Here is a 12,739-nt window from a genome sequence, read left to right as displayed (position 1 = left end):
CCTATTTTCTGTGTAAAAACGAGCAAATTTGCACATTTTCATTTACATAAGGTCTAAATAAAAGAACTTAACAATCAAGATTTATATATATGTATACTAAAGTTATACAAAAATAAACAAAAATGTTTAAAAGTGAGTAATTTTTCGAGATTTTGCGACTGTAATGTGAATCACTTTCACGTATCAGCCTCCAAATATAGTCTCCCATCATGTTTTTGTTATACGCTACTTGGTGGCGGCGTTTAAAGTCCAGTATATCTTGGTGGAAGCGCTCGTCTTGCTCCTCTGAGTATGTTCCCATGTTCTCCTTGAATTTATCAAGATGAGCGTCAGGGATATGGACTTTCAGGGACATTCTGCAGCCCATTTTGGCGTAGTTCTTCACAAGAGCCTCAACTAATTCCACATAATTTTCCGCCTTGTGATTGCCCAAGAAGTCCCGAACCACTGCGACACAGCTGCCCCAAGCTTTTTTCCTTCTTACTGAGCTTCTTGGGGAATTCTGTGTACTTCAGGATCTTTTTTATTTGTGGTCCAACGAAGATACCAGCTTTGACCTTTGCCTCAGACAGCTTAGAGAAGAAGTCTCAAAGGTACATGAAGGCTCCAGACTCCTTATCAAGAGGTCGGGATACATGATAGGAGATGCATTCTTGCCAACCAGACGTTTAGAAGGGTCCACCATACATAAGTAATAATTGCTTGAATGGTCAGTGGGTTCACGCCAAATTCTTGGAATAACGAACTTCATGGCTCTCTTTTCCCCTCTGTACCATCCTGCAAAAGAGCAAAATAAAATTGTTATTATGAAGAATAAATTTATTTCATCCACAACTAATGTGTAAAGGTTCATGCAAAATATTTTATATGTGATATTTTTTCTATACTATTGGAAATTACAAAAAATAAATTAGAAGATATTTAAATGTTAAAGGTCTAAAATTTGTATAATATAAAATCTTACTATTCAAGCAAGCAAAAATTGTCCGTCTTACCTTCTAGAGTTTTTTGTGGTTCTTGCAGGTAAAACGAGTTGCCCAGGGTTTGTCTTGATCCCCGACAAGCATGCCGAAATATGTTTTGTAGGCTTTACACATTTTAACAGATGCTGTGACAGAGTACGTTTTGCTCTTGTCTTGATAAACTGGCCACATAAATAGCAGAATGCGTCTGGAGAATGCTTGCAGCTTTTTGATGCCATCTCTGATAAAATCAGATAGATTTATGTGTTCACTTATGCAGGTAGAATTAAACTTAAGAGGTGAGGAGTGAGCCCCCGTATATATATTATTATGGAAAGTTCTAGAAAATTCTAAAAGATTCTTGAAAATTCTTATAAGTTGTAGAAAAATTGTTCTAGAGAATTCTTGTAAGTTCAACAACATTCTAGAAAGTTCTTGAAAATTCTTGTAAGTTCGAGAAAATTCTCTATCAGTTGCTCAGCACTGAATCTACCTGGAATGTTTTGGATAATAGATAAATTCAAAAATTTCGTTATCCAGGTCACAAAAGCAAAGTTTCAAGAGAAAAAAAATATGTATTTTCCATTTACTTTAGGCGTAAGCAATTGGGAAATAACACTTTCTACCCAGGAACAAGAAAAAGTAAAAATGTTACACAGTGTTATTGGGCTACTGTAATCGAGTAGTAGGATTTGACGTAACTTTTATAACGTAACCAGGCCCGAAAGTACAAAACACGATTTACTTTTTACAGTAGGAAAGCCCAATTCAAGACACCTCAGAACCACAGTCTTGCATGCTATTCATTGTGTCACCGTCAGTCCAGATTATCTGAGAGAAATAATCATTCGTCGTTATCAAGGCGAGTAAACCTACTATCATACTGATAACTGAACGACACCAATTACACTAGAAAAATTTTAAAATGTCTGTTTAGCATTTTTTTAAACCACATCTATCAACATATTTAATAAAACAACAGTTATCTTTGTAAATAGTTTTGGGTCTTTTTCACTATGCTCCTTCAATGAAATAATCAACGTTGAATAATGGTATTTAGATTAACGATTTTAATTAGGTTTTATTCAATAACTAATTAAATTACACTTTATTTCTTTATTTGTTTCTCCAAACCAAATATATCAATTTTGTCACTGAATATTTAATAGCGTTCTCTATAACTTGCTCTCTGCTGGAAAGTGGCCTTGTATTCAGAAACATGTAATGGCTTGTTAAACTTGGCGAACTGTTATACAGACAAATACTCTACATTAACGATTCTAGATTTATTAAAAACAAGATTTTCCTATTAAAAGAATGCTTAAGTGAACTTCGCTATTTTTCTTATTGCCGTCGTTACTTTATCGTCGAAACGGTGGTTGTAAAAGGGGGGGGGGTTACAGACGAGGAAGTTCTGCTCATCTGTGCTCCAGTCCGACAATACGAATCTAAGAAAACGTCACGGCACAACTCTATAAATGTAACATTATCAACAACGGCCATTTCATCAAAATACAGACTAATGAGACAAGCCAACAACGTTACTTAAAGACGAGAAAATACGTGAAGTACTTACTCATTCTGACACGTATCTAGTATCACTTGTTTTACACTCGTTAATATAATTTAATATATATATAACGTAGTTTTCAATAGCTCGAAACACTTAGAATCTGTAACTGAATAAGTTAAGAAAAAATGAAGTTAGCTGGGATATAAATTAAAAATGTCCAAGGTTCGATTCACAGTGCCTTTGAATATCAATTGCAGTTTTAGCAGTGAGCTCTTTATACAAAGACAACGAATCCTGTTATTGTAACGCATTGAACTATTGGCTGGAGTTCTTCTTTTGGTAAGTAGCTCAAAATTAATGATGACCATTCCTGAATAATCGGAATCTCTGACCTGGCCCTTAAGCCAGTGTGTGTATACAATGCCGTTCTAGTTGAAAATACCAGTATTAATATTCTCGCGGACAGAAAACTTACATTTCATAGTTGTATAGGTCCAATTTATCGAAAAAAGATAGTAACTTACTTTTACAAAGTCTTTACACTATAATATATACACATACGACTCAGGAGAAGCAATAACGATCGTGTCACTCACTTATATGAAATTTAGGCCAAAGAAATCACTTAAAACCATAAAGTGCTTTATAATAAACAAATATTTTATTCTTAAAACAGGCCACAGTGGTTTTTTTGTTTTTGAATTTCGTGCAAAGCCACACGAGGGTTATCTGTGTTGCCCATCCCTAACTTAGCAGTATAAGAGTAAAGGGAATGCAGCTAGTTATCACCATCCACAGCCAACTCTTGGGCTACTCTTTTACCCACGAAGAGTGAGACTGACCATCACGTTATAACGCCCATACGGTTGAAGAGTGTGTCGGGTGATTCGAACTCGCGACTCTCAGATTTGGAATCGAAGTAGCCTAACCACATGGCCATACTGGGCCAGGTTGTAGTAGTAATTTTTATTATATTGTTTACCTTTCTTTTATCGTAGTCCCTGCAATACCACACATAACTCATTGTGAAGCCTTTTGAGTTAACACATACAAAGGCCCGGCATGATCAAGCGTGTTACGGCGTGTGACTCGTAATCTGAGGGTCGCGGGTTCGCATCCCCGTCGTGCCAAACATGCTCGCCCTTTCAGGCGTGGGGGCGTTATAAAGTGACGGATAATCTCACTATTCGTTGGTAAAAGAGTAGCCCAAGAGTTGGCGGTGGTTGGTGATGACTAGCTGCCTTCCCTCTAGTCTTACACTGCTAAATTAGGGACGACTGGCACAGATAGCCCTCGAGTAGTTTTGTGCGAAATTCAAAAACAAACAAACACATACAAATATTGTTTTAATTCCATGTTTCCCTTTCATATTAGAAATTAAATTCTTTTTCGCATTTTATCGTAAATTTACCAAGATTTTCTTACTCTCTAACTTACTAAAGATATCCTTTGCGCAATAATAGTGATTTAAAATTCACAGACTATCTTGTAAATTATAACTTCCAATTTGATTACATGTTCAATGGTTTACTGCTAACCTTATAAGAAAATTGATTTAAAGTAAATACGTGTGTTTGAGATGCAAATAAGAAATAATGTAATTACTTGAAAACTTGGTATTCCTGCGATGGATATATCCATGTTATTTCGCTTCAGCTATAGACTTACAAAATAATGATAATTTGTGAGTTAAACGTGTTTGTACGTATAATATGATAGATGAATGAACCAATGGTGTACAGAAGTGTAGCCTAGAATTGTGTATGTAGAAGGTAGTATCTCGGAAACAATTCATTCAACTTTACCATATTCATATTGAGGCCTGGCATGGCTTGTTAGTATCTACGACTAGCGAGATTGAATATCGTTGTAGAACATACTAGCCGTTTTAGTCATGGGAGCGTGATAATTGGTGGTCAATCCCTCTATTAGCTGGTAAAGAAAAGCCCAAGAGTTGGCGGTATCGACAAGGTGCCTTTCTCTCACTCTGTTTCTTCAACATTACAAACTGCTACTGCAGATAGCCCTCATATAGTTTTGCGCGAAAATTTGACAAACGAACAAACAAACAAACCCCAGTGTGTGTGTGTGTGTGTGTGTCATTCTTTCTAGGAAGTGGTTTATTACGAGAAACTTGAAAGGTTTTCGAGTTGAATGTTTGTCAAAAGAGATTTAATATGTAAACTAGCCACAATGTAATGATATGAAATCAAAAAGAAACAAATGAAGATTGTAACGAAACAAAACTTATCAGGGTTTCTGAATGTTATTCATTTTATACATGTCTTAAAAGTTTCGTCTGTGAAGCCAAACAAAGATGCTATATAAATATATGAGTAATTCAAAACAAACCGAGTTTGTCGAAGATCTTTATTAAATTATCTATTGAACTTTTAAGTCTTAATGGCTAGATTTATGTTTTGCAGAAGGATCTTTTAAGGCTCTATACAGAACTTTTCACAGTGTAACAGTATTAGTGTAGTGTCCTTGTTCTCAGGCAGGAGAATGTAGAGACTGTATAAGTGTTAGCGAAGGGTCTCTTACCCTCAGGCAGAAACTTGTAGAGATGTAGAAATATTAGCGAAGGGGCTTTTAACTTCAGGCAGAAACTTGTACAGATGTAGAAGTATTAGCGAAGGGCCTTTTACTCTCAGGCAGAAACTTGTAAAGATTTGTTTGTTTGTTTTGGAATTTCGCACAAAACTACTCGAGGGCTATCTGTGCCAGTCGTCCCTAATTTAGCAGTGTAAAACTAGAGGGAAGGCAGCTAGTCATCACCACCCACCGCCAACTCTTGGGCTACTCTTTTACCAACGAAAAGTGGGATTGCCCGTCACATTATAACGCCCCCACGGCTGGGAGGGCGAGCATGTTTGTCGCGACTCGGGCGCGAACCCGCGACCCTCAGATTACGAAGCGCACGCCGTAACGCGCTAGGCCATGCCAGGCCAACTTGTAAAGATGTAGAAGTATTAGCGAAGGGCCTTTTACTCTCAGGCAGAAACTTGTAAAGATGTAAAAGTATTAGCGTAGAGTCTCTTCTATCAGGAATAAACATGCAGAGACTTTGGTTTAATGATAACACTAAATAAAAAAAAAAAAAGATTAACGTTCTATGTAGGTTTGTTAAAACGTTGCTTGTAAGCAAACTGTAGTTTTATTAGTTGTAACAGCTGGCTTTAATCATCACCCGTTTGACCTAGCGCACTACTGGCGGTTACTCTATCTCCCAGAATTGGCTGTTTAAAGAGTCTAACCCACTAAGAATGAAAATATTTAGATACATCTTGGTCTAAATAAAACGTTCTACAGTAGAAACGTTTGAAAAGTGTAGGTATAATTTGCTGGTTAGAAGACAGACCTAATGCCAAAGCTGTTTTTTTTCACTTTTATACCAAATTCAGTTATTTTTATATTCCATAAAAACACTTTTGTTGGTAGAGGACATTGTGCGAGACATCAGATCTTCCTGACATATCGAAATATTTAATACCTGACACTTCTAAGAATATGAAAATTTTAAAGGTGAGAACTACATTAAACCATATTTTGACTCAATAACCGTAAGCTTGTTTGAATTTTGTTTGTTTGTTTTGGAATTTCGCACAAAGCTACTCGAGGGCTATCTGTGCTAGCCGTCCCTAATTTAGCAGTGTAAGACTAGAGGGAAGGCAGCTAGTCATCACCACCCACCGCCAACTCTTGGGCTACTCTTTTACCAACGAATAGTGGGATTGACCGTCACATTATACACCCCCACGGCTGGGAGGGCGAGCATGTTTAGCGCGACGGGGGCGCGAACCCGCGACCCTCGGATTACGAGTCGCACGCCTTACGCGCTAGGCCATGCCGGGCCAGCTTGTTTGAAGCAAACGTTTTACCATACTTTATCCTCTGTTTATTTAGTTATTTATTATTTTTACGAACTGTTTATATAAAGAAAAACGACTAAAATTGCACACAAACTTTAAATAATGAAATACGCAGTTGTGAAGACAACCTTATGGACGCATCAAAAACTTCTTACATCACCTCATTATATGTTTAAAGTATTTACATCAAGTAAAGGGAAAAAATGTGTATTTAGATTTGCTTCTATCATTACACTCTGAACTCTTAAAAATAAGCTACGTCCATAATGATCGTTTAAACTAAACGTTTCTATTAATGGAAAATTTATTATATGTTGTATCTTAAGTGTGTGTTATATTAACTAACGTAATCATACAGATGCTTAACACTTTTTGTCTGGCATTGCGAAATACGAAATAAATATCGTATAAGACTTTTTAACTGACTTTGCATAATACGAAATAAATATCGTATAAGACTTGACATTGAAAAATACGATATAAATATCGTATAAGACTTTTTAACTGACTTTGCAAAATACGATATAAATATCGTATCAGACTTTTTAACTGACATTGGAAAATACTATATAAATATCATAAAAGATTTTTCAACTGGCATTGCAAAATACGATATAAATATCGTACAAGACTTTTTAACTGGCATTGCAAAATACGATATAAATATCGTATCAGACTTTTTAACTGACATTGGAAAATACGATATAAATATCATAAAAGATTTTTCAACTGGCATTGCAAAATACGATATAAATATCGTACAAAACTCTTTAACTGACACTGCAAAATACGAAATAAATATCGTATAAGACTTTTTAACTGGCATTGAAAAATACGATATAAATATCATATCAGACTTTTGACTTGCATTGCAAAATACGATATAAAAATCATATCAGACTTTTTAACTCGCATTGCAAAATACAACATGAATATCATACTAAGGTTACAAGTTCCAAAGGAATTTACTGGTACGACGTAGATTAAAGACAACAAATAGGGTTTGTGTGTGTTGTTTAGGTAAAATGTACTATAGTTTATATTATTTTCGCTCCCCCAACCCCTGGCACAGGGGTATTCGTGCAGTTTTACAACTCAATAAATCGGATTTCGATACCCGTGATGGGTAGAGCCCGGATAGCGCTTTGTGTAACTTTGTGTTTAACTACAAATAAAGTATATCATTTACTTGTTATTGCTTTCATTGATACGATTGGTTAGAGTAGTAGGTTTTGTTTTTTAATTTCGCGCAAAGCTACACGAGGGCTATATACGCTAGCCGTCCCTAATTCAGCAGCGTAAGACTAGAGAGAAGGCAGCTAGTCATCACCACCCACCGCCAACTCTTAGGCTACTCTTTCACCAACGAAAGATGGGATTGACCGTCTAATCATAACATCCCCACGATTAAAAGGGCGAGCACGTTTGGTGTGACGGAGATTCGAACCCTCGACCCTCAGATTACGACGCCTTAATACGCTTTGCCATGCTGGGCCAGCAAAAGGAATATCAAATGTCATTAGTTTTTTTTTAAATTCATATATTTTATTATTATTACGATTTTATTATGAAAAAAAATTGTTTGATGATTTAAAAATATATTTAGGCTTAACCCAAATATCTTAAGCTAGTAGGCAGATTTTCCCACAGACATTATTGGTATTAAGCCCAAAACTATCGTTAACGACGAGGATACCCAACTGAGAGAAGAGTGCATTATAATCTTCATAATAATAACCGTAAGAAAAGTATACTTAGCTATGCTCATGGCCAGGCTGGTTTTTCGTTTCACTTTAAGTACGTTGCTTACTTTAACCGAAAGTTATTATATTTTGCTCAGACATTACTGTACATAACGTAGCAATTAGATTTAGTCACGTCGGAAAAAAATGGAAGTTTTTATAATATTTCAGAATCATTTGTTGAATTTAGTAATAACAATAGCTTCACCTTCACAATTTACATAAGAAACAGCTTCTATAGCACGTATCTAAAACAGTAGGGGGCGCGAGGAATGTTCGTTCCTTCACTGGTCTCCCTGTTACAGCGTACAGCCGTGAAGCCTGCATTCGTGCGGCTGGACCCGTTGCAGCCTCAACGCCTCAGGAGACTGACGCTGGCGTACCTACGACTTTTCACACAGTTTGTCCTATAAACAGGAGGACACGCAGAACAGGAATAGATTGGTTATTGTAATCGAAGTGATCAGAGAGGCTGAGTGCACTGTCTTCTAGAATAGAAAAGCAGTTGGATAATACTACAAGGGAGAAAAAGTTTCGTCTAGTAAAGAAACGTTTCCAAAGTTAAAATGACTAAATTTGCGCACTTGAACATTATCATGTGTCACTTACTTGCTGTTATCGGCACAACCGTTCAGAAACATATTGAAGGTGAGACGCCTTGGAAACAGAGAGTAAAATCCATAAAATATATTATGTTTGTATATATATCTATATATGTATGTGTGTGTATGATATACTTAACGTTTATTTGTAAGTTAATTTGTCTTTTTCAAAACTTATCATAACGTAATTAGAAAGGAAACATGTTTAATGTGATGTACAAGCCAACGTGTTCAAGTAAGTATGTATACCTTGGTATGCATGTATTAATCCTTTGGTATCTATTCGGAAAAGTAGTAACAAATATTTAATAAGTTCGTATTTTCGGCTCTTTTCACTTTCTCTTAGGTCTATAAATATAAGATTTGATTATTGTCTTAATGTATTTATTTTTTAAAGAAAAGCGTAACATGTATCCACTTCATAACGTTACAAAAACAAACGAAAAGATGTCGGTTGTTTGTGGTCGAGTTTTGTTTCTTTGAAGGTAAGCACAAAGCCACACAATGGGCTATCTGGAAACCGCTAGTATCGAAAACCGGTTTCCGCCGTTGTAAGTCCGTAGACATGCCACTTATTGGCATGTGGTCAACTTTACGGAAATTTAACGAATCTGATTCGGTATTAATGTAGATCGCTTTTAAAATTTTTTTAGCGCGAAAACCACATAGTTCTTTCATATTTTTCGAATTTCCCGAATAATTTCAACAATAATATACAATTGCTTTATTATTTATGCAAGTCGATATAAGCTCAACATTTGCCTTCTTAATTTCTGCTAAACATTATGTAGTTTCCATGTGAACTAATTAAACAATACTTCTTTGTTTGTTTTGAATTTCGCGCAAAGCTACTCGAGGGCTATCTGCGCTAGCCGTCCCTAATTTAGCAGTGTAAAACTAGAGGGAAGGCAGCCAGTCATCACCACCCACCGCCAACTTTTGGGCTACTCTTTTACCAACGAATAGTGGGATTAACAGTCACATTATAACGTTCCACGGCTGAAAGGGTGAGCATGTTTGGTGCGACCGAGATTCGAACCCGCGACCCTCGGATTACTTAACACTCTTGACCATGCCCATTAACCAATACGAATTGACTTATAAATTGTTGTTCTTTTTCTCCCGTTAGGAAACCTCTTTTTTTTTTTTTAATCTTTTAATAAACTAAATTCAGCGTTAAGACACAGTTTGCACTGACTCGAGAATTCTGCTTGCCAAAAAGTGGATGTGCTCCCAGGGTGTGTCATGGAAACAAAATGATTAAATAGAAACATCTAAGTATGTATTCATAGTGTACTAAATAACAACATCAGAAATCACTATAAATTATGATCAACTTCTCAGTGGAAAATAAATGTAATTAAATTTTTATAAGAATAAAATTGAATAACGATAAATGATAACGTACGTGTTTAACGATGCTTTTCCTTCTTAAGCTTCATATTTTGTCAGATACAAAAGACTGAATAACTAAATCTGATTACGAGATTGTACGTACTTTGTAATTAATTAAACTCTTTGAAACTTTTCAATACCCAAACTAAAACGTATTAGTCAGCATTAGACTTTAGGTGCTGTCATAGTCAGGGGGAAATTGAGAGAAAAATGGTTTACAATTTTTTTTATTCAAGTAAGTAGTATGTTAGTAAATGAAATGGACGAATTATTGAGCTGTCACTAGTGGTGATGGAAGAAAAGCTTTGAAAATAAATTCAATTTAATAATTGTTTACTAATATTTTCACGAAGAAAAAATTTATGACAGAAATTATTTCTTTATTCAAGATAACACCAAGCCTATTCAACGTGATTAGTTCAAAATATCTTTTTATAAAAAAAATTATTTATCGTTAAAGTGAAGTAATTGCTGAACTTGACTGATAATTATTGTATATAATTATTGTTTTCTTTTTGTACTTTTTATGGGTATTCATTATGGCAGTAAATTTTTTGAATCAATAAAAAAAAATCCGCGAACCTTGGGTTTCAAGACGTGTCCTCCCCTTCCCTCCTTAGTGGCTCAGTTGAAAGTTTTTCAGGTTGACGTGTTTGGCACCCTTGATTAGGAGAGAACAGATAATCTAATGTGTAGTTTTGTGCTTGTTTGTTTTTGAATTTCGCGCTAAACTACACGAGGGCTATCTGCACTAGCCATCCCTAATTTAGCAGTGTAAGACTGGAGAGAATGCAGCTAGTCATTACCATCCACCGCCAACAAATAGTGGGATTGACCGTTATATTATAACGTTATCACGGCTAAAAGGGTGAGCATGTTTGGTGTGACGGCGATTCGAACCCGCGACCCTCGGATTACGACTCAAGTACTTTAACAACCGGACCATATTGGGACCTTCTTGATTAGAAGAGATAATCTAATGCGTAGTTTTGTGCTTATTTGTTTGTTTGTTTTTGAATTTCGCGCAAAGCTACACAAGGGCTATCTGTGCTAATTTATCTGTCCCTAATTTAGCAGTGTAAGATTGGAGGGAAGGCAGCTAGTCAGCATCACCCACCTACAACTCTTGGACTACTCTTTTACTGACGAATAGTGGGATTGATCGTAACTATATAACGCCCCCACGGCTGAAAGGTCGAGCATGTTGGGTGCAACGGCTGGGTTTTGTGCGCAACAACAACCAAATAAATGCATAAACTTGCATGTTTTCTGACATCATGAACAACCAAGCGATGTCAGTTTGATGGCGCAGTTCACTATTTCTGTTGTATATGCGTAACAGGAGTGACAGTCAACGCAGCAGTTCTGTTAAATGAAAATGTTTCATGTGCAGGTATTAGTTTGTTTTTCTCTTTGATTTGCAGTATAAACTTAGAGGCGGCTATTCTTAACACTTGTGCATAAAATGTGCAAACAAACTTGTTATCGAATACAATAAAGTGACTCGTCACTTTAGTTCAATATTTTCAAAGCGCATTTATAAAAAAAACAATTAATTTACTACTTAAGAGAAGCAGTTATCTCATGACATTACGTCATATCCCTGTTTAGGGGTTTTTACATTTCAACCGGCCCTGCATGGCCAGGTGGGTTAAGGCGTGCGACTCATAATCTGAGGGTCGCGGGTTCGCATACCCGCCGCACCAAACATGCTCGCCTTTTCAGCCGTGGGGGCGTTATAATGTGACTGTCAATCCCACTATTCGTTGATAAAAGAATAGCCCAAGAATTGGCGGTTGGTGGTGACTAACTACCTTCCTCTAGTCTTATACTACTAAATGAGGGACGGCTAGCGCAGATAGTCCTCGAGTAGCTTTGCGCGAATTTCAAAAACAAAACATTTCAACATTGGTAGGCAAAGCTGTTGTATTCGTGATTGGGGGGAAAAAATGTTTCGTCAATTACTTTAAGTTGTAACAGTCATTCATCACCAAATAAGTTCAGGGATTTTTACCAATATTATTTGGCACTTATGAATGTAACTGAATAGATTAGCTTTGGAATAACAAGCAAGAATAATGCGTTTATAGTATAGTTTTCAGTGGAGTTTAGTTTATCAAATTTGATACGGTGAATATAGCCAGCAAGAGACCGAACAGCGTGCGAGACACCGCTATAGAATTAACTTTGCAGTTTGGAAGCATGCTAATATTTTTTCTCCACAGGGGTCACGATGTTAAAAGAAGGCTTAGTAAAATAAACTTACAAACACGTCACAAGAGTTTGAAATCGATTTGTTTTTTTTAGTTTAAAGTATACCTGATATTTTCACAGATTTCTATAATATTAGCGTGAGTAAAATGTTTAAAAAATCACGAGTATCGAAGCCAGGTTTTTAGCATTATAAATATTAATGCTTACAGTTGAGCCACTGAGGAACAAAGCTACATTGGGGCTATCTGCGCTAGGCGTCCGTAATTTAGCAGTGTAAGACCAGAGGGAAGGCAGCTAGCTAGTCATCACCAACCGTTGCCAACTCTTAGGCTAATATTTTACCAACGCACAGTGGGATTGACCATCACATTATAATGCCTCCACGGCTATAATGGCAAATATATTTGGTGTGACGGAGATTCGAACTCTCAACCCGTGA

The 12,739-nt window shown here is 36.3% G+C and overlaps 1 protein-coding gene across 1 annotated transcript in view; it reads left to right on the top strand.

Annotated features, from left to right (window-relative positions):
- The first annotated feature begins 8,416 nt into the window (after window positions 1–8,416).
- The window catches only part of LOC143236107 (zwei Ig domain protein zig-8-like), a 106,225-nt gene continuing 101,902 nt past the window's right edge, over window positions 8,417–12,739 (top strand). Inside the window, exon 1 of the mRNA XM_076474376.1 lies at window positions 8,417–8,737. Coding sequence (XP_076330491.1) covers window positions 8,656–8,737 — 82 coding nt within the window. The 5' untranslated portion in view covers window positions 8,417–8,655. The remainder of the gene's footprint in view (window positions 8,738–12,739) is intronic.

This window comes from Tachypleus tridentatus, chromosome 13 (assembly GCF_004210375.1).
Source record: "Tachypleus tridentatus isolate NWPU-2018 chromosome 13, ASM421037v1, whole genome shotgun sequence".
NCBI classification, from domain to species: domain Eukaryota; kingdom Metazoa; phylum Arthropoda; class Merostomata; order Xiphosura; family Limulidae; genus Tachypleus; species Tachypleus tridentatus.
The sequence above is the reverse complement of the archived record's forward strand: the minus strand, read 5'-3'. Positions and strand labels throughout refer to the sequence as shown.